The sequence below is a fragment of the Lepisma saccharinum genome, chromosome 15 (genome assembly GCF_977018435.1).
Source record: "Lepisma saccharinum chromosome 15, izLepSacc3.1, whole genome shotgun sequence".
NCBI classification, from domain to species: domain Eukaryota; kingdom Metazoa; phylum Arthropoda; class Insecta; order Zygentoma; family Lepismatidae; genus Lepisma; species Lepisma saccharinum.
Window position 1 is genome coordinate 15,874,428 of NC_139243.1, and position 23,920 is coordinate 15,898,347.

The 23,920-nt window shown below is 40.9% G+C and overlaps 1 protein-coding gene across 2 annotated transcripts in view; it reads right to left on the reverse strand.

Moving 5' to 3' along the window:
- Window positions 1–734: 734 nt before the first annotated feature.
- The window catches only part of LOC145999610 (uncharacterized), a 120,665-nt gene continuing 97,479 nt past the window's right edge, over window positions 735–23,920 (reverse strand). Inside the window, exon 4 of one of the 2 annotated variants that reach the window (XM_083136677.1) lies at window positions 735–2,228. In XM_083136677.1, the coding sequence (XP_082992803.1) occupies window positions 1,061–2,228 (1,168 nt within the window). In that variant the 3' untranslated portion in view covers window positions 735–1,060. The remainder of the gene's footprint in view (window positions 2,229–23,920) is intronic. The other variant, XM_083136678.1, reaches the window with a different exon arrangement.

The following is a 23,920-nucleotide window of genomic DNA, read 5'->3' on the forward strand; positions in this document are numbered from 1 at the left end:
TTACAGCAATCAAACTTTAAACCAGATATTACAATTATTTCGACAACTTTTTTTTTGCCATTGTTAAACTTTTGCCATTGTTAAACTGTTGCTATCATCATTTTCATCTTGTTGATAAATCTCTCCATTTGTCAAATGTTGTCAGGTCCTGGTATATCAAGAGTAGTTTATCTGGCCATCTGACACTAGTTGTCTATGAAGTCATTAATATTTGCCAAATTAAAAAATGAACAAACACAACATTTCAACTAAACTGCAACGAACCACAGTGTAATGTCCAGGGCATTACAAAGGATAGGTGAGATCTCTGCTTGACCAAAAAAATATAGCTCGATTTGTAGATGGCAACAACTGATTTTTATAAAACATAGATCAGCATCCTACTGCAAGTGAGATGCAGACAAACTTAAAGACATTTCAATGTAATTTACATTTAGAAACACTACCAGGAGATAATTAAATCCTTCTAGCAATCACAGTTTACCAATTCATAGGGGCATGCATATTTCGTTTTTGACGAAAACACGAAATTTGAAAAAACACATTGTAGTGTTAATTTTTCATGTTTTTGAAAGGTGTGAGATGCATTTTGTGACCATGTTTTGTCACGAAATAATGCGAAATGAACTGCAAAAAGCGAAATTAACTCTTAAACATGAAATTTACAGTTTATTCAATGATGCGGCACCTTCCGAGGTCTGAATTATCCTGAGAGTTATACAATTCCCGGAAAATTGATTAATTCTGCAGTTAATATTGGAGAAGCAAAAATGGACTCCTTTACACAGAAATAAACATAATACTCTGATAACTACATAAATGTGCTATTAGAAGTGAAATGTTAATTCTGTGGAATAAGTGTAGTTTTTAAATCAAATTTAGGATTATATTCCCAATTAAAACCAAAATGTCTTTTTATATACCACTTTTCATCCAATTTTTCACCACTATAACACCGATATTTTATTTTATGTACCGCTTTTGAACCCGAAATTTACTCAGTTTTTGTACCGAAATTTTGCTTTTTCATTTACCAAAAATATGTGCCTCTACCAATTCACTATTTACCTTGTGAGCATAGCCTTAGTGGTTTCCCTTCGAGATGTACTCTCCTCACATGTAGAGAAAGTTTATCTCTCTGGGCAAAATCTTTGATGCAAATTGAACACTTAAAAGGTTTCTCTTTGGTGTGAGTCCTCACATGCACATGGAGAGATCCTTTCCGGCCAAAATCTTTGTTGCAAATTGAACACTTAAAAGGCTTCTCTTTGGTGTGAATCCTAATATGCATATTTAGGATACCTTTCTGAGTAAATTGTTTGTTGCAAAATGCACACTTAAAAGGTCTCTCTTTGGTGTGAACCCTCACATGTATATTAAGCTTATCTTTCCGAGAAAATTCTTTGTTGCAAATTGAACACTTAAAAGGCCTCTCTTTGGTGTGAACCCTCACATGTATATTAAGCTTATCCTTCCGAGAAAATTCTTTGTTGCAAATTGAACACTTAAAAGGCCTCACATTGGTGTGCACTCTCATATGCACATTAAGAGCTCCTTTTTGGCTAAAATCTTTGTTGCAAATTGAACACTTAAAAGGTTTCTCTTTGGTGTGAATGCTCATATGCATATTAAGGCTATCTTTCTGACTAAATTCTTTGTTGCAAATTGAACACTTAAAAGACCTCTCTTTGGTGTGAATCCTCACATGAACATTAACATCTCCTTTCAAGGCAAAACCTTTGTTACAAATTAAACACTTAAAAGGTTTCTCCTTGGTGTGAACCCTCATGTGAATATTAAGGCTTGATTTCCAGGTAAAATCTTTGTTGCAAATTGAGCAATTAAAAGGTTTATCTTTAGTGTGAACCCTTTCTTGTGTGTAAAGGTTATCTTCAGGAATAAATTTTCCCTTGCAAACTGAGTGATTAAAAAACTCCTCCCTTGCATGGACATTTGAATGAGTACTGCAATTTCCTTCCTTGGAGAAAACTTGGTTGAACAATGACGAGGTATCTTGTCTTCTCCTGTTACAGTGCTTGGTATCTTCAATATCTTCCTTTGTTTTAGAGTATTTTGGTGAAGGTTTAGGTTCAAAGTTACCTTGTCTATGGACACATTCTGTATTGTCTTTTGGCCACTCTTGTTCCCTTAATTCTCCTGAAGGTAGTAGTGTAACTGACCATGGGACATCTTGGCTCTGTCCTTCCATGTAGTTCTTGTTCAGATATCTGAAGAAAAAAAAAAAGGAATTAGTTACCGAGATTTACAGATCACTGAAGGGACTGTCATTAAAGACATACTTTGAACAATGTAAATATATTATTGGTTATGCAATATTTTTCTCCAACTTTTGCCAAATCTATTAAGGTCAGTCAAAAATTATTCTCACTTTTGCAGTAATTCACTCTAGGTTGCCCTTATTGTTTTCTGCATTTCAACACAATGTAGATTGTCATTGCATTAGCCAGTGAATGATGTGAAAATTTCTAGCTGGGGGATGCTTGGTGAAGTTTCAGGATATGCATGGATGGATTGATATAACTTATTAAATGGCGCTACTTACATACTTTGTAGCACATGCACTATGTGTTTGGAAGCAAAGGTGCAACAAAGTGCAGGGGGGGGGGGGGTCAGATCACCCAGGTCTTCATGTTATACAGCAAATTACTTTTTTCCACAATTTTATGATGCAAATTTTATCATCTTTGTATCATTTTCAAATAAGAGGATTCATTGTTTGGAATGGTACAGCATGCATCAATTGTTGGAACTTATGATAACCTAATTCACGATTGGCAAGTATACAGAGTGTTTCTAAAGTTTCGTTTACAAAGCATAGGAGGTGATTCTACAAGTGAAAATAAACACAGAAGTTCATGTGACGAAATGTCGAAAATGGCATCCATTCGGATTTAATGAAGTGACAAAAAGTGCGAAAATTATGTTTAGAAGTAAATAGTGGAACAACGGACAACATGACCGTGACGAAGGGCGTTCCACAAAGAAATGCAGCATGCTCTATTAAAAAAATAAATGGCAGATGTGTGAACTTGATGCACAAGGGATTCCCAAATGAAGTGAATGGGTCTGTTGAAGTTTTTGGGATTTTATGGAGTGATAAGCATGGGCGACCCAGGTGATGTAATGTGAGCAATGTTTTTGGTCGTGATGTTGTGTTGTCGATATTTGTACGTACCCACATGCAGAAAAGCTGAAGCGTGACCTTGAGTTTGGCATTTCCCACTAGGAGAGCTAACACAGTAGTTTTTTTCTGGCAGGAAAGCACTGGTCGCTGCCATTCATGCTTCAAGTACTGCAATATCAGCATCAACGTGCTTCAGTTTACCATCACACGTTTGAGGTTGAATACATACGAGTGGAAGGATGTGAACTTGGGGAATTGGGCAAACCTCGCAATAGCCAAATGCTAGGTGTTATCAATAGGCAAGGCCCATTGTGTACATTGTACATTGTGTTCGTCGTCTACGGGTCAGCAGATATCCAGCAATAGGAATGGCTGCATACACCGCACAGGAGCTGGCAGACATACAACTCATTTATCACGAGACAGGAATTAATAGCCATGCAGCACGGTGTTTGTATGGGGAATGTTTTCCAAATAGAAGGCTGACATTACACACCATCTTTCAAAAAGTGCATACTCGACTTCACGAAACAGGATGAGTGCTACCACCCTGCCCACAAATTGGAAGACCACAAAGTGTGCGCACAGATCAGTTTGCAGTGTTAAATGCTGCCAGAGATCATCCTGACACCAGTATGCCCACTATAGCCAGTGCTCACAACACCTCCTATGTTAATGTGTGGCACGTCCTGTCCGAAGAGGGGACGTACCCTTTCAAACTCCAAAAGGTACAAGACCTTTTACCTCAGGACTTTGGCCCATGTGTGGTGTTTTGCCAATGGTTTTTGCATCAGATGGAAACTATCCTGAATTTTGCGAACAGGGTGTTGTGGACCGATGGAGCAACGTTCACTAAAACGGGCATGGTCAATAGTAAAACAGTCACGTTTGGAATTTTGCAAATCCACATGCAATTCTCATGGCACACCATCAGCACAGGTTTTCGGGTAATGTGTGGTGTGGGATAGTGCATGACCATCTGATTGGGCCATACATTTTCCCTGTTCGCCTGTGTGGTGGCACATATCATGCATTTCTTAGTGATGTTTTACCTGAACTGTTGGAGGATGTGCCCTTGGCACTGAGGCAAGGACTATGGTTCCAACAGAATGGTGCACCATACATTTTGACCAAAATGTGCATCACTTCCTCAATGGCTTGTTCCACAATCAGTGTATTGGTAGTGGTGGGCCTGTGCCGTGACCAGCAAGATTGCTGGACATCACTCCCCTGGATTTTGTTCTATGGGGAGAGATGAAGCACCTCACATACGAAACACCTGTCATATCAGCCGAGAATCTAGTTGCAAGAATTAATGTCACCGCAGTGACGATAGCAGACAACGCACGGTTGTTTGCTCGCATTAGACAATCGTTGATTCGGCGTTGTCATCTCTGTGTGGAAGTTAATAGCAGACAGTTTGAAAATCGTCTGTGATGTGGTTACCTTGGCACCTCCACTCTGCACACAGTAAACATGTCGACACATATGCAACCTAGTGCAGCATCACCATCATCTTTGTTTTCTACGGAATGGTGAAGTCCACTACAGATGTTTGTTTTCTTATTGGTTTTCAGTCTCCACATATCACTTTCCATGGATAACACATCTCGTTAAACCCTTCCCTACCCCCATGACTTCAACAGACCCATTCGCTTCCTTTGGGGAATCCCTTCTGCATCAACTTCAAATATCTGTCATGTGCTTTTTTGAATAGAGCATGCCACATTTTTTTGTGGAACGCCGCTGTGCCACTATTTCCTTGTAAATATAATCTTCGCACTATTTCCCAATTTAATAAATCTGATTGGGTGCCATTTTCAGTATTTCGTCACATGAACTTCTGTGTTTTTTTTTCACTTGTGGAATCACCTCCTACGCATTGGAAACGAACTTTAGAAACACCCTGTATATGAATTTCAAGATGCATACCCAATGAACATTATAGGTTATTCGATAAGTGTGTCAAGAGTAGTGCAAAAAATGAATCAAAGTGATGGTCTTGCATTTACTCATGCAAAAGTATGAAAACTGACGAAATAATGGATGGGTTCGCCTTCCACATAATCACAGTGAAGCCTTTTGTTTTGAAGTGAAAAGGGGGCATAACTAAATAAGCGAGTGGGTATCAATAATAATCGAGAATTTTTGCGAGTGGGTATCAATAATAATTGAGAATTTTTGGAAGTTCTTGATACTTTGAAAATACGTAACCTTGGCACAATACAATTTAGATACATGTGGCAAAAGTTAAACAATTTTTAGATGTTCATGTACCACATGAAAATTCTTGCACCTAAGAAAATAACCGTTCCCAAATTAGCATTGAGAAATTTACTGTGGTAACATGGTTAAGAATTAGTACTGGTTTACACCATAAATGCAAGGAAGCATCGCATCTGACAACAAGAACAGAACCGATCAGTCAACCCAGCCTAGAGATCAGACCCACAGAACACAACATAAACACTAAAAAACAGTGAACAAATTGTACAAAAATCACAAACAACAACGGGACCAGGGTACACAATTCGGACACTATCCCTCCACACACATAAGATCTCACGCATAGTCTCTATAGACTATTCATACACATTGCACACCAACCCCGCTTTACGTCAACATGCAATCCGGGGCGGTCCAGTACCCAGAGATCAAGGTGGAAACCTCACGGTGCCACACAAAGCCTTGATCGTGACCTTGACGTGGTCATCTGACAAAGTGAAGCCTGGGCCACTGAAAATCCTACCTGGCAACTTTTTGTATATAGAGGTCCTTGCGACCGACAGATGCGGTGGAGCCTAGGCCACCAAGAATAATCATCCAAGGCAACCATTTATATGATTTAACACGCTACCCTGAAGACGGAGGCAGATTCAGCCTCCGAAACGTAGGTAAATCTATTTAAAAAATAACAGTGGTTAAAAGTCCAAAAACTAGAGTGGATGAACTGTTGATTAATAACTGGCATCTAAAAGCAAAAACCTGAAGGTATTTTTGTACTTTGTCCTGGCAGGTTATGGACTATTGTGTTTACATGCCAGAACATATATGAAGGGCTCGGTGCAATAAGGAGCTAACCCTCACTTCTGTCAAAATTGAGATACACCGTGCAGTACGTGCGGCATGAACATCTGCTGCATTCACCAAGAAGTGGTGCTGGTGCTGTGTCACATTATCGGGCAATCACATGGTACCCCGAAAGGAACGTACGAACGGAAAGTTCTGTGCAACAAGGTGTCAAGCCACAGGAAAATGTCGGATAACAAGGAAGGTCTGCAGAGCACCTCCTCATATATTTGTGATTCTGTTGAGGAAAATGGCCCTCTGTGTGGTGACAATAGCTTTGATGACCCAGACTATGTGTGTGGAGTGTCGAGCAGCGAAAGCACAGACTCTGAGATAAGAAAGAAGTTTTTATTTTGGTATTTTTTGAAAATGTTGGTTAATACCTTATTGTCTCAGACTTGGGCACAGTGAAAACGGTTGGTAAGTGTGCATTGTGATGTGCATGTTAATGCACAAATCAGCTCACTATGCATTTGTCAGGCCTCTTGCAAGTTGGTACAGTAAAATCATGAACTTATTCTGATGACAACAGCTGCTAACATAATGAATGTAGGTTAGCACCATATTGCTGAAATGATTAATCACGAAGAAATCGACATGACACACGTACATGGTTCCCTAATAATGACAAATTCTGACAACGTACCATCAAGGACATTGCGATAAATCGTATAGAATAGGAAAGGTGGCCTTCCGGATGGCGCAGTGGTAGCGTCGTCGCCTTGTAATCAAGGGGTCCCAGGTGCAATTCACGGTGGAGGCACATAGTGGTTCGGATTCCACTTTAAACTGTAGGTCCAGTCCCGATTAGCCTTACTGTGCACAAAGTAGACTTAAAACAACAAATCAATCAGTCAATCAACAGGAAAGGTATTGTAGAAATAATGTAAAGATAAATAATCAGAATTGTTTTGTCATTTGCAAAAATGATGTGTTTCGGAAATTTCTGTTTGTCAAGTGAATTGGACTTATTGCTTCATGCTAGTTTACATTTTCAAATAAATTTGTTACTCTGATCCATTTCAGAATGACTTTCACATCACAAGGACGACAGAGCAATCTCCTGTGAAACATCCTCCAGCCAGAAAGAGACGATGCGACCAAGGTAACTGGGAGAGAGTGGCACGTAAGAGAAGAAGAAATAAAGGGGAGAAGTACACATCCGGGCACACAAAGGATGTTGTTTCAGCCAGGAAGATGGGTGAGCCATGTACTTGTCCAAAGAAGTGCTGGAACAAAATTAAGAGGGATGCAGAGTTCATTTTTCACACATTCTAGGACTTGGCTGATTATGCAACACAGAACACATACCTCATGCAAAATATTAGAATTCAAAATACGAAACGTTCCTACACAAAGGGACAATCTTCCAGGAGGTCATTCACATTTTCCTATAATATACAATATACAACAGATGAATGGGCAGATGTGATCAGCAGTACAAACAGAAAGAAGAAATTTCTTGTAACACATATGCAGCAAACCGACTTCAAGGATCTCACACCACTTGTAGCATCAATTACCAAGAAAACCACCACAAGTTTAAAGAGGCTGTGGTGTTCATGATGGAATCCGCTACTCGCCATATTCTGCATGAGAGTTATTCATACCCGAAAGAAGCGCTAGTATGCGCTAGGTGCACCCTAAAGAAAAGAGGCCGTCCACTGCCAGAGGTACCCCTAAGTGATTTGCCATGCAAGTACAAGGAACAGATTCCCATAGATGTCAGGAAATATTCAGACATAATGTCCCTGTTGGAATGGATCCCTCCAATATACCATAATTTTTATCTCAGCCTTGTTCCGACGAAAGTAGCTGCCGAGGGCAGTGCAGAAATTCTGGATGCACTTGATTACTGATACATTAGGAGGGCCTGGATCAGTTGAATTCAGAATAGTTTGTGCGAGCTATTCATATGCCACTATTTGGTGTCAGTGCTGAGAATATTTCGGCTGACACTGCATATGAATTAAACTTGTATGTCATTTTTTTCTCCCTACAAAATTAACTTTGATTTTTTATTCTTATGTATATTTTTTTGTTCACAATATAATGTTCATGCATTCCTATTTGTTGTTATTCCACAGAAATGACACGGAAGATTGTGATGCAATAAGGATCTAACCAACAATGGGAAACAATTAACTGAAAAAAAACAACTAATTTAATCATCTTTGCAATAATTGTACCACATTTGAAAGTGTCCATGTAAACTGGAAACTTCAGACATACTTTTGAAATCAACTATACAACAATACAAACAATTCATGGTGGTTGCGGTAAACGCGGTTTAAAATTACTTACGTGAAATTTAAAAGATTTCGTAATTCCGCGTTGCACAATTTAATGGTTCAATCCTATTAATTTCGAAGATCCACTGTCTTCATTCACAAAAGGGTATGGCGTTTGAAGCGGAGATGGTACCGCGTCAGTACATTGTTTGTTCCCGGGCGGCGGTGGTTGTGATTTTTCCCGTTCGGCAGCACTGGCGCACGCATCTTGGTTTGCGTCATCTGCTTCCTGTTGTCCGGTGGCGTTGCCAGTTGGGGGTTGGGGGGCTGGGCCGTGTTGCTCGGTAATGTGCCGTTCCTGTTCCCCGCGTGGCTGGAGGGGGGTCGAGTATGTGTATAGCATCTTTTCTTTTTCAGGTCGGGGATCTTTCTGAGGACAGGGTGCCAAGTTGGGTGTGCTTGTCCATTGTCCAGGTTTAGTGCTGGTTTCTGCTGGATGATAGCATGGGTTTCTTTGATGGTGTTTTCTATGACAGAGCCGGTTGGGTGAAGTATGGATATGGAGGAGATGGTGTGGTTGGTGGAGTGGAGGTGTTGGGAGAGGCCTGATTTAGGTGTGTCGTTTTTGGAATCTTTTACATGTTCGTTAATCCGTTCTTGGACGGTGCGGATGGTTCTGCCAATGTAGGTGTTGTGGCATTGGCATGTGGTCTTGTAGACACCGGGGGATGCAAGTTTGGGTAGGTAGTATCTCTTGAAGTTGGGTAGTGCCCTTCCGATTTGGGATATGGGTTTGTGTGCTACTCGGATGTTGAAGGGTTTGAGGGCCTTGGCAAATTTTCCAGATGTGGTGGGGTGGTATGGAAAGGCGATCCATTTGGGTTTAGGATTTTGGTTCGGATGTTGGTGCATAAAATCGGACAAGGGTAATCAATACATCATAATGGGAAAAGGCCAATACAGTGACAAAATGCAAGCAAAACTAAACTCTGACGGGTACAAAAAGCTGAAACGTGACCCCACTAGCAGATACAATACAGCCATCCGCCGAGCCATAGATAACTGTGCCCTCCTTCAAGATAGTGAAAAGAAGAAACTAAGGAACACCCACCCCAGCCTTCCCTGTGCATATGGCATACCAAAAACTCACAAACCAGGAACCCCCTTGAGAATCATAGTGGCCGGCTTCAATCAACCAAGTGTCCACCTAACCAAATGGCTCCTCCAGAAACTGACCGCCCACAATGACAAACTCACCTACTGCCTAAAAAACAGCCTCGAGGCAAAAGAATTTGTCACCTCTTTTGTGAAAGCCGACAACTGCAAACTAGCCAGCATAGACGTAGTGGACATGTACTCCTCCATCCCGATCAGCCTTGCACTTGACTCCACCAGAACTTGGCTACTCAGCAATAACACGCCTCCATTTGTAACTGATGAAATCTGCAACCTTCTACAAGCCTGCCTCACCCACAACTATTTCCAGTTCGAGGACAGTTTCTTCCACCAGACAGGGGGCCTAGCGATGGGCAACCCCCTTTCTGCACCCCTATCCAACATAGTGCTGCATGTGGCCGAGAAGTCAATTCTCACCCAACCAGAGTTTGCTCATATAAGATACAAAAGATATGCCGATGACACCATAGTCATTTACAAACAGGAAGAGGACCTAACCCTTCTCCTAACTGCCCTCAATAACATACATCCCAACATAAACTTCACCGTTGAAAGGGAACAAAATGGCCGCCTCAACTTTCTCGACCTCAGCATCCGACGACTCCAAGACAAGTTCGTCACATCCGTATACAGGAAACCAGGTTCGGGCACCCAGTATATCCATGCAAAATCCAACCACCCACCAAAACAGAAAGCTGGAGTATGGATGAACTTTTACAGAAGAGCCTTCACACACAGCTGCACAGTAGATGACCTGCAAGATGAAATAGCGTGCGTAACGGAAATAGGCCAAAACAACGGTTACACCGAGCGCCAACTATCCATGTGGTGCGCAAAAACAGAAACCCAGTTCAGACATCCAAGAAACAGAGATAACCCGAACCAAAATCCTAAACCCAAATGGATCGCCTTTCCATACCACCCCACCACATCTGGAAAATTTGCCAAGGCCCTCAAACCCTTCAACATCCGAGTAGCACACAAACCCATATCCCAAATCGGAAGGGCACTACCCAACTTCAAGAGATACTACCTACCCAAACTTGCATCCCCCGGTGTCTACAAGACCACATGCCAATGCCACAACACCTACATTGGCAGAACCATCCGCACCGTCCAAGAACGGATTAACGAACATGTAAAAGATTCCAAAAACGACACACCTAAATCAGGCCTCTCCCAACACCTCCACTCCACCAACCACACCATCTCCTCCATATCCATACTTCACCCAACCGGCTCTGTCATAGAAAACACCATCAAAGAAACCCATGCTATCATCCAGCAGAAACCAGCACTAAACCTGGACAATGGACAAGCACACCCAACTTGGCACCCTGTCCTCAGAAAGATCCCCGACCTGAAAAAGAAAAGATGCTATACACATACTCGACCCCCCTCCAGCCACGCGGGGAACAGGAACGGCACATTACCGAGCAACACGGCCCAGCCCCCCAACCCCCAACTGGCAACGCCACCGGACAACAGGAAGCAGATGACGCAAACCAAGATGTGCGCGCCAGTGCTGCCGAACGGGAAAAATCACAACCACCGCCGCCCGGGAACAAACAATGTACTGACGCGGTACCATCTCCGCTTCAAACGCCGTACCCTTTTGTGAATGAAGACAGTGGATCTTCGAAATTAATAGGATTGAACCATTAAATTGTGCAACGCGGAATTACGAAATCTTTTAAATTTCACGTAAGTAATACAAACAATGTTCAGATTTATGGATTTTTTCAAACTTTCAAATGCTAATATTTCGAAAACAACTTTTTGAGGGTTAGTTCCTTTTTGCACCGAGCCCTTCATATACATAACTGTAAGCATGTTATTGGGCATTAACCAAAATTCACGAATGGTGCAATGAAGAAATTAATATTTGTGAAGTGAATTTTTAATTACTGGTATGGCCATGAATTAATCTGATGATAATGGCTGATAATGTAATATCAGTTAACAAAGAAATATATAGTGAAGAGTACCCGTGGGCGTCTTTAAAGGCCTGGGTATGTTTGTTTTACAAGTGTTTAAAAAAAATTGAAATTGAATACTATATGGATGAAAGTCTTGTTCCTCACTTAATACACTGCGCACAGTTGTTAATGTCAATATTTTGTTGCATTCACGAAAAAATGTTGTATTCCAAAAAAACAGAGTATCTACCACGTGAATAGAGTGGGGCCTGGTAACTGTGTATTAGTTGAAGCTTCTTGAACAGCCTACATGCGCGATTTAACTTTTAAGGTTAACAAGGTAAGTATTTTAAGAAGTTAGTCAAGCGTTTACTTTATAATTAGGAACACAGTCCTTCCTTGCATTAGTAACAGATTCCTTATTAATAATTATTCTTAGAAAATAAATCTTCTTGGCATTATGTCTTAAACGTTTTATTTGTTTAAAACATGTTTTTCTCAGTTCTTGTTTACAACATTGAAAATAATATGTTTAAAACAACAAAAAAACTGTTGCTTTTGTTTTTATCGAGGAAAAAAAAACACAAATTTTGAAAACCCTGGGATTGACCCACATTGGTTTATTACTAGACATTTAGTGCAAGCCATGATGTTATTTCATCTACAGTTACAGACACTTCTGGGATGTAACAATCTCATTGTAAGTCAATTAAATTGTTACAACCCAGAAGTGTCCATGACTGTACTCTGAAAAAGTAATGTGTTCTCTGTGCTCATGCATCATCACACCACGAAAGTGTATAGGGCTCCACACTTTCTTGATCACAGGTGAAAGTGGGGGTGATGTGATCAGCACCATGACTCTGGCTGCCTTTGCTCCACGGAGTTTCCTCCAGGTACCCACTATATACGATGCTGGGCAGGTGCCGGAGCCTCCTGAACAGGTGGAAAAAATTCCAGTTCTCCACACCAGGGATCGAACCCAGGCCAAAAAAAAAAAAAAACTGCCCAGACTCGTGACTCCTGTGCATGGAGGAAAGGGGCAGAGTGGAGCATGCTTTCTTATGGCCCGACTTTAATGGAGGAAGGGAAAGGTGCACGGAGTTGTCGAAGGTTCTTTTCCTTCTTCTCCTTGTGGTCGATCTCTAGTCAGATGCCCTAACGACGGAGCTCCCATCGCTCTTTGAGCACAGCAAAAACAATATAGAGTTTGCCATCAATATGGTGAGTTATGTTTAAGTTTTTGAGCAAGCTTAGTATGCATTATATATGTTCGTTTTTATCACAGCCATACTTCTAAAAGAATCAGGAATTAAATGGGAAGGACAAACTGAACAAAATTTAAAGTGAGGGGCATTTTCAGGTTCTTTGAGGGAGAACCAGAAAATATTAGTTACGCTATTGTTTCAAATTGAAACAGATGGTGTGCTGAAAATATTAGTGACATATTTCTTTGACTTGATGCATTGCAGAGAAAAACAAGTAATTTATGACCAAAGTATAATGACTAAAAATATATCGGTACCATTGATCCTCTGCATACCCTTGAGAAAGTTAAATAGTTTGCATGGTTTATGAATATTATGTTGTTGATGGACGTTATCAGGTGTTTTAGCTCACAGAAAAGTGTTACTGTAAAGGAAAGTACGTCTGTTACCTTAGTGCGAAGCAGAATGGCCTCAAGGCTTCTCGAAAGTGAATACAGCATCCAACACAACATTCCACAACAGCAGAAGATGGGACATTGCCTACCATTTCACATATGTATTAGAAAATAAAGTAAATCAAACTTGAAGGGCTGAAAACATATGAAACCAGAATAGAAGTAAAATCATCATTAGGAGTGTTAGATTTAGTGGTATTTATAATTTTAGGTTAGGACTGTTAGGATCAGTGCTGATAGTAATTTTCAACATTTTTGCTAAGTCATAGTCGTGGAAAAATAAATGTCAAAATACACGGTCTCTTTTTCAAAAACAGAAACCTGGTTACAATCATTTATTGAAAGTGTGAATGAGTAATTCAGACTCTTCATAGAATATCTGAAACTTTTTTTCAGATTGATAAAATACTGATTTGTATCAGTGACCAAAGAACAGCTCATTCTACAAAAGTTGAGGGTATTAAATAAATATTTGTAATTTTGTTACATATTTTCTGGCACCGTTAGGCAATTTCAGTGATGAGGATGAATGGTGATTAGATAAAATCGATGAAGTAATACCTATGACATTTCACAATTTGAACTCAAAACCTTTTACATAAAATGTCTTAAGTTGATCTCACAACATGTTTGTCCAACAAAGCAGAGAATTCATAATTGGGAAAAGAGAGACACGGTAGTAAAGAGATACTCCACACTCCAGAACTACAATACATCCGATATGGAAGGTACTCGGACAACACAATAGTCATATACAAAAAGACAGAACAACTCAACCTTCTAGTGAACAAGCTAAATAGCATCCACCCCAGGCTCAACTTCACCGTAGAACAAGAAAAACTTGGTAAAATGAACTTTGTGGACATCACCATCAGCCGCGCACTTAACAAATTCACAACCACTGTCTACAGAAAACCGGATGCAGGCAACCAGTACATACATGCTCTCTCTAGCCATCCCCCCAAGCAAAAAGCCAATGTAAGGCTGAACTTTTATCGAAGAGCCTTTTCCTACTGTTGCAGAGAAGAGGATCTACGAGAGGAGATAGCCACCATCACTGAAATAGCCCTGAAACATGGCTTCACTGAAGCACAACTTTCCACTAGGTGCAGTAAAGCGGAAATACAGGTCAGACACCCTAACCAACCATAATCAACCCAGACACAATCAAACTCCCACGGCCAATATAAATGGTTTGCCTTCCCCTACCATCCCACCACTTCCAACCGCGTATCCAAAGCCCTTCTCCCATATGGCATCAAAGTAGCGCACAAACCCAATTCCAAAATAGCTGATAAACTGAACAAACACAAACGGTACTTCCTCTTCCCCCTTGATAACTCAGGTGTATATGATGCAAAGTGTGAATGCAAGGCACATTTCATCGGCAGGTCCATCAGATCTGTCAATGAAAGAATCCAACAGCACCTCGCAGATGCGAAAAAAGCCCAACCCACTACTGGTTTTGCTAAACATATAAAATACAATAGCCATAAAATTCAAAAGGTTCAAGTCAAACACACTGCCCACATGCTTGTAGACACCAAAATCAAGGAAACGCACACCATAATGCACTTCCTGCACGAGCTAAACATCGATAGCGGGCAAGCGCACCACACTTGGATTCCCCTAATACAACAGTTATCGCCCTGAAATAGCAGACGACACAGACCGAGACACACAGTTAACAACAGCGCACCTAGCGGCAGCCAGAGAACTACAAACAAAAGACACACGCCAAGCAACAGTACAGCAAGTTTCAACGAGGATGGTGGCAGTGGCCACTGAAATTAATCGAAAAAGAAAAAAACAGCTTCGTGGATAAAAGTGAGTACTAGTTTCTCCACATTTATAAAGCAGAGAAAGTAATAAATAGTAGCTATGAAGGAAACTAAACAAGGAAATATATATATATATAGTGCTTAGATATATTAAAAACTTTGAAGGAAATATAAGCACTTATTGTTGTATGAGGTATGACACACATACTATTTCTTCCATTAACATTCTTCACATTGTGACCAATTTTAGGTTCCTTATATATGCATTAAAAATATGTTATATTGCATCCCTAAAATATGCCACAAGTTGGGATTTTTTGACCCTGGCTGTCTTTGCAATTATCAACCTTCATTTGTTTGCATGTAGTTCTTCTCGCAAATGCCCAAGGGCTCTGCGGGTCATTGAATTCCTTCCCACCAATTACAAAATGAGCAAACTATTCTGTGGTTACAACTACTGGAAGTAACATGACTTAGCTAAAGGCACACGTCTACAAGGCTGCACAGACACGCAACATCAGAAGCAATGAGCCTAAGAATGGGGGGCAACTGCAGTCAAATGCTTTGTTGAGTATTGTGTTATATGTGTACATATGTGAAATGAACAGTGCTAGAAGTATATTTCTACTATGAGTAACAGTTTTGATATATATGTCGATGTTTTGGAAGATTGAACTACGAGATTCTTGTTACGCCTGCAATGTTCGTATGTACATCCTGAAGAATTAGATTGCAGTCCCAATATGAGACAGACAGAGAAGACGACACGCATCGAAGGTTTCCGCCATCTGCCTCAACTGTCCGAGACCTGAGTTCCAGTGTTGTACAAGAAGGTGGGATGTGATACGAAGACCTGGTTGTATTCCCACATTCCATCTGATACTCCAAGCATTTCTCTGGATGACAAAAGGTGACACCTTATCATGAAGGTATGTGCAAAGTGAAAGTGACAATGATAATTTTACCATTGCTGCATTCTACTATGCAAAACCATCAAATTAGGTCAGGAGTATTTTTGTGCTCAACACACACGGAAGTTCGAACTAACTCATAAGTTGCTTTCCGAAAGAAGAATTTCTGCATAATAATTTATGCTTATTTTGATTAAACCAGATGCTTGTGTTCGAGCTGGACTCCTTGGAACATTGTCGTCAATTGATCTATTGTTGTGTAACCAATGTAATTATTCATTTTCATCCCCCCATCTGTTTAGCTTCTGAACATTTAAAAGTGCAATTTTCCACTAGATGTGCATATGTGCCGAATTGTCTTGCAATAAAGTAAATGCATTTGACAAATAAGGAACAAGACATGAAACATGTAAATTAGCGAAAAGTGCAATGTAGAGTTTGGTCATGAAAATATACTCATGGCAAACTGCAACAAGGGCTCATAAAATGACAATCTTTTTTCAAATAAACAATTGAGCGAAAACTCCTTTGATCCTGTAGTTTACTAAAGAGCATAATTAGTAGTAAAAATAAATTATACTCACCTTACAAGAGCATCTACAGCGAGAGTCATGAATTTTGGTATTTAATAAATGTGTTGCAATGACAACAAAGAGTATATGATAATGCTGTTACAAATTGATCCTAATGCTCACCAAGTTATTAGTTATAAAACAGAGTTTGTACTTTCATAATTATTATACAAGTAGATGAAAATTTATCAACAAAATTTAATACAAAGTTTTGCTTGCAAGCGTACATGTTGTTGAAATCTGATTATGAAATTATTAATAACATTTGTCCTTTTATGTTACCAGTTGTTATTAAAATATAATAAGCACTCGTTATGTATGTTACGAGGGCTATCCAGAAAGTAACTCACGTTTTGGAATAAAAAGTAGACATTTTTTATTATATACATTTTGAAGCGACACTCTTACACTACTTTTCGACATAGTCGCCGTACAAGTTTAGGCACTTATCATAGCGATGAACAAGCTTACAAAGTCCATTGTCATAAAAAGTTGGCGCCTGTGACTTCAGCCATTTCTGCACACCAGTCTGAAGGTCTGCGTCGTCATCATAATGCTGCATTGCTAGCCAGGTCTTCATGAGGAGAAACAAGTGGTATAGCCTGACAAGTTAAGTCCCAATATGCGCAGATCGCTGCAGAGCACTTCCTATTATGTCATCCTCCCCACCACTCTTGTACGTACTAGTCTGGCCTTGAGAGTATGAGTGGTGCCAACTCAGCAAAATTAAGCTAAAACAAATATGACAAACGATTTTTACTGTGTAGATTGACGATGCCAGCTCATATCAGTTTATCAGTGGTTCTTTTGATTTAATCCGGTCTTTGAAAATGTGTGCAGTGCGCGGATCATAAACTGTAGTATTATGCACACGCGTTAAGGTTTATAACGAAGACAAACTACTGGGCGAATGACTTCATTTTCTGAATGCGACATCGAGCAGCGGCCTGGTTTTCTTTAAAGCCAAGTGGGGTGGGGGTTATTTTGTTTATCGAACAACAATCGCTACGAGAAGGCAATCTGATAACATGCTTGCCTGCGTTCCTTTTTAAAGCATTGAAATGTTCTTGCTCTTTACTCTTGGCTGCATATTTTTGAAATGCAAAAATCAAATCATGCCGGGTCCAACGAAATCCACAATCTGCTCTGGAAAGCCCCTTAGAGGATAGGCCAGAGCCAGAAAAATTGTTTACAATGTTGCAACATATTTGCGAAATAAGAAGGACTTACATACACTTAAGTATAATGTTGTCAAGTCCACAAGCGCCACCACGGGAGTATCTAAATGGACGGTTTCTCAAGTTTTAAAAGAATTGAATTGGATTGATTTGTTGTTTTAAGTCCACTTTATGCACTTTTTTTCCTTTTGAGGGAAATAAGAACCAGAAAGATTTATTTTATTTGATTTGGTGTTTTAAGTCCACTTTGTGCACAGTAAGGCTAATCGGGACTGGACCTACAGTTTAAAGTGGGATCCGAACTACTATGTGCCTCCACCGGGAATTGAACCTGGGACCCCTTGATTACAAGGCGATGATGCTACCACTGCGCCACTGGGGAGGCCAAGTTTTAAAAGAAGGAAAAGAGTCGTTCGCGAAAGGTGAGCTGAATTTCTGTACTCCGACAGGTAGAAAACAGCCCAGGAAAAAGCGAATACAAATTTCGTTGAAATCCTCAGACCATTCCGCTCCCTCCAGGTTGCAACACTGCGAACCAACGTCGCTGCGGAGAATGGAGTGGGGAAATGTGGTGTCAGATGCGCAACAGCTATTTGCAACATCTTGTTTTTAAACTTATCAAGTTATAGTCACTTGGCGCGAGATCCGGGCTATATGGCGGCTGGTCGAAAACCTCCCAATGAAAGGCCTGTAAAAGATCCTGTGTCCGGTTGGCCGAGTGCGGGCAGCCGTTGTCATTAAACAGCAGGAGTTTTGCACTCAGTTTTCCTCGGCGTTTCTTTTGAATTCCTCTTCGCAACTTCTGTAATGTTACACAATATTTGTCAGCGGTTAATTGTTGCACCATGTTCCAAAAGGTCGACTAGCAGTACACCTTCCCTATCCTAAAACACAGTACCCATAAGTGTTCTTGCAGACATGGTTTGCAAGCATTTTCTTGACTTTTTTGGTGAACTGGTGTCCCCACTCCATGGACTGTTTTTTTTGTTTCACAATTAATGTGCTTACCCCAAGTCTCATCCCCAGTAACAATACGATCAATAAATGAATCACCATCATTGTTATAAGACTCAAGGAATTTCAAGGCGGCTACCAACTCCTGAGTTTTGAGTTCCTCTGTCAAAATTTTCGGAAACCATCTTGCACAAAACTTATGGTAGACTAACTTTTGGGTCACAACTTCATGCGATAAGCTCTGTGAAATTTGCAGAAACTCAAACGAGAGCTTTGTTATCGTAAAACGGCAATTTTCACGAATCTTTGCGACCAGTTCATCTGTAACAATGTTCCGTCGACCACTTCGGTCTTCATCGTGAACGTTTGTGCGGCCATCTTTAAACATGAGGCACCAACGCCTCACACCACTTTCACTTATCACATCTTTACCGTAAACTTCACACAGTTGTCGATGAATGTCAATTGGTTTAGTGTCTTTTGCCAACAAAAATCGTATGACCGACCTCACTTCACAACTGGCGGGATTTTCAATCGGTTAACAATGAATTATGAACAGAGCAGAAGCGACACAAACTTCACACGTCCACAGCTGGATGCGCACTGAATGGGTGGAAGTCCCTGCACAAAATGGCAGCGCTCGGCCCAACCCCAACAGAACCCTGCTGAAATGTGAGTGATTTTCTGGATAGCCCTCCTATAAGCCAATTTAGTACAAAATAAATGTTAGTAAAAATATGTTTTGATCTTCTTTCACATGAAGAATTAATGAAACATAAATGAAGGTATCCTACAGTAGTTGTTTATGTGGAAACAGTATAGATAGTAGAATTGCAGTTAGTTCATGATTAACTTTCAAGTGTTGGAATTGCATCACCATTGTGCTGACCCTTAATTATGAATTAATTGAATGTTAAATTTTGACTATTCTTGAACATATTAGTGTTTTGGATTACAATATACCAGTTCCTGGTGAAACTGTTTAAGAGTTTGAAGCGGTGCATTAACTGCAAGCCATTGCTTCACAACAAAATAGTTTTTGTTAATGCTAGTTTGGGTTTTGACATCCACAGCCTTAGTTGCGCTCCAATAAAACCCTGTATATTTTTTTCTTAGTTTAGTGCAATAATCTGAATCTTAATCTGGCAAAATTGACATATTTGTCTTACTCTTTCTCTCCCTTTATTTCCAGATGCCAGAACGGATACTACAAGGAGTGTCTCATCAGCACGCAAGATATCCCAATTACATGCATGCCATTATCAGAAAATTCCAGGCAAACAAGCTTAGAAGAATACTCAGATAACTATTTACAAAGTATACTTGGATGGGGGAATAATGAAGCCTGTATCTTCACCCATACTTCCAGAAAGTAAAAATAAGATTATTCAATGAGGAGGAGAAAGAAATATATGTTTCAGTATTAGCCAGTGGCGGCTGCTTAATATGAGCTACCGTGCTATAGCAGTTACTCAATTTACTAAAATGAAAAAGAAAGAAAGGGACACATTTCATAGAATGAAGAAGTTTAATAAAACACTGAAGTGAAATGAAACATCTCACGTTAAGAGGTTCAAAAATTTGTAGTGCACTATGTATTTTCCGCATACTGTTAAGCTACAACGAATACCAGGCTATTCGATTCATAGCACGTTTTCGCCATCTTGCAACATGCCGAATGCCCCTTGGTTCTACGGGGGAAGAAGGGTCTGAGCCAATCAGCTCAGAAATCCATCTGCTAGCATGCTACACAGATCGACAGCACGGTAAGTGTTGTCATCTCAGTATAAGAAGAAAGTTTGTGTCGCACGGTTCATGGTCATCCACGTGGCATTGTAAAGGATCAGTTGTGCTCTATTGTTCAAAGAAGTGGTGTACGAGAGGCTGGGGCTAGGAAATTGATGGGGCTACATCCCATCTGTAAATTTTGAGTTTTGGATGAAAGCAGCAAAGAACTCTGAAACAAAAAACAGTGTTTAATGCAAACACCCCTTAAAGTAATCTCAAATTATCAAAGTGAATGATTGGAAAATCTCAACATAAAATGTTAACAACCGTATTGTATAACTGTATGTACATTTGTTATTTACCGTTAGTTTTTATTTATTTTTGGATAATTAGGACAATGAAGCCTGCAACCTTCTGTGATGAGATCATTTGTCAGTCAACACACTCAACCATCACAGTGGCATTGTGTAGTTACCAATATTGAAGAGGCTGTATACTGAATGGGAATTATGTGAAGTTTCTTTAGAACAATTCATAATTTGTCCACATTGCTGCAAACGTATCTAGTTCTAGAGACTGCAGTGATAGTAACATGATGCAACATAATTTTTGGTTACTTAGTGTCTTGAGATAGATGCTAATAGCTCACAGTCCCGATGCACTCACACATTTTTAATAAAAAGGTGGAAGTTGAAAAAAAGAAAGTAGTCAAAATGAAACCAAGAGACGATTCACAATTTCAAGACCAGAAAAGTGATAGAAATTTTCAGAAAAAAATGAAGGCTCGACCAGGACTCAAAGCCCGGTCTCTGGCATATCGTGCCATTGCTCTAACCACTGAGCTACCGAGCTGGCCTGGCCTCACCTAATCTTTCGCTATCACTGTTTTACCTGCGTTGAATCATCTCTGCCAGTGCTACTGCAACGAGATCTGTTGCCTTTCAAACACAGTAGACTTCGACGTTGCCTGGTTCCTTCCAGCGTAGAGATGTTAATAATTGTAGATTGGGCACACACAGGAGTTGTACTACGTAGAAATTTTCAGTGGAAAATACAGACTCGACCAGGACTCGAACCCGGGTGTCAGGCATACCATGCCATTCCTCTAACCACTGAGCTACCGATCCAGAATGGCCTCACCTGATCTTTCGCTATCACTGTTTTACCTGCGTTGAATCATCTCTGCCAGTGCTACTGCAACGAGATCTGTTGCCTTTGAAACACAGTAGACTTCGACATTGCCTGGTTCCTCTAAGGGTAGAGATGTTAATAATTCTAGATTAGGCACACACAGGAGTTGTACTAGGTAGAAATTTTCAGCGAAAAATGAAGGCTCGACCAGGACTCAAACCCGGATCTCTGTCATACCGTGGCATTGCTCTAACCTCTGAGGTACTGAGCCGGCCTGGCCTCACCTGATCTTTCACTATCACTGTTTTACCTGCGAGGAATCGTCTCTGCCAGTGCTACCTCAACGGAATCTGTTGCCTTTGAAACACAGTAGACTTCGACGTTGTCTGGTTCCTCTCAGCGTAGATACGTTAATTATAGAAGATTAGGCACACACAGGAGATGTAATGAAGTACGTTGAAGTCTACTGTGTTTCAAAGGCAACAGATCCCATTGTGGTAGCAAGGGCAGAGGCGATTCTACACAGTTAAAACAGCGATAGCGAAAGATCAGGTGAGGCCAGGCCGGCTCAGTAGCTCATTGGTTAGAGCAATGGCATGGTATGCCAGAGAATCCGGGTCCCTGGTTGAGCCTAAATTTTTCATTGAAAATTTCTACCTAGTACAACTCCTGTGTGTGCCTAATCTACAACTATTAACATCTCTTCACTGGGAAGAACCAGGCAACGTCGAAGTATACTGTGTTTCAGAGCCAACAGATCCTGTTGCGGTAGCACTGGCAAAAATGATTCCACGCAAGTAAAATAGTATTAGCAAAAGGTCAGGTGAAGCTAGGCCAGCTAGGTAGCTCACTCGTTAGAGCAATGGCACCGTGTGCCAGACACCCGGGTTCGAGTCATGATCGAGCCTGCATTTTCTATGAAAATTTCTACGTAGTACAACTCCTGTGTGTGCCTAATCTACAATTATTAACATCTCTACGCTGGGAGGAACCAAGCAACGTCGAAGTCTACTGTGTTTCAAAGCAACAGATCTGGTTGCGGTAGCACTGGCAGAAATTATTCCACGCAGGTAAAACAGCGATAACGAAAGGTCAGGTGAGGTCAGGCTGGCTCGGTAGCTCAGTGATTAGAGCAATGGCATGGTATGCCAGAGACCCGGAATCAAGACCTGGTCAAGCATGCATTTTTCACTGAAAATTTCTACCTAGTACAACTCCTGTGTGTGCTTAATCTCCAATTATTAACACCTCTACGCTGGGAGGAACCAGGCAACGTCGAAGTCTACTGTGTTTCAAAGGCAACAGATCCCATTGTGGTAGCACTGGCAGAGACGATTCCATGCAGGTAAAACAGCGATAGTGAAAGGACAGGTGAGACCAGGCCGGGTCGGTAGCTCAGAGGTTAGAGGAATGGCATGTATGCGAGAGACCTGGGTTTGAGTCAAGATCAAGCCTGCATTTTTCGATGAAAATTTCTACGTAGTACAACTCCTGTGTGTGCCTAACCTACAATTATTAACATCTCTATGCTGGGAGGAACCAAACAACGCAAAGTCTAATGTGTTTCAAAGACAACAGATACCATTGTGGTAGCATTGACAGAAATGATTCACCGCAGGTAAAACGATTTCAAAAGATCAGGTGAGGCCAGGCGAGCTCGGTAGCTCAGTGGTTAGAGCAATGGACCGTATGAGAGAGACCCGGGTTCGAGTTCTGGTAAAGCCTGCATTTCTCGCTGAAAATTTCTACGTAGTACAATTCCTGTGTTTTCCTAATCTACCATTATTAACATCTCTACCCTGGGAGGAACCAGGCCACGTCGAAGTCTACTGTGTATCAAAGGCAACAGATCCCATTGCAACAGCACTGGCAGAGACGATTCCATGCAACTAAAACAGCAATAGCAAAAGATCATGTGAGGCCAGGCCAGATCGCTAGCTCACTGGTTAGAGCAATGGCACGGTATGCCAGACACCCGGGTTAGAGTCCTGGTCGAGTCTGCATTTTCGATGAAAATTTTATGTAGTACAACTCCTGTGTGTGCCTAATCTACAATTATTAACATTTCTACGCTGGTTGCAACCAGGCAAGGTCGAAGTAACATTTCTACGCTGGGAGGAACCAGGCAAGGTCGAAGTCTACTGTGTATCAAAGGCAACAGATCACTTTGCGCTAGCACTATCAGAGACGATTCCACGCAGGTAAAAAAGCGATTGCGAAAGGTCAGGTGGGGCCAGGCAGGCTTGGTAGCTCAGTGGTTAGAGCAATGGCATGGTATGCCAGAGACCTGGGTTCGAGTCCTGATCGAGCATGCATTCTTCGCTGATAATTTCTATGTAGTACAACTCCTGTGTGTGCCTAATCTACAATTATTAACATTTCTACGCTGGGAAGAACCAGGGAACGTCGCAGTCTACTGTGTTTCAAAGGCAACAGATCCTGTTGCGGTAGCACTGGCAGAG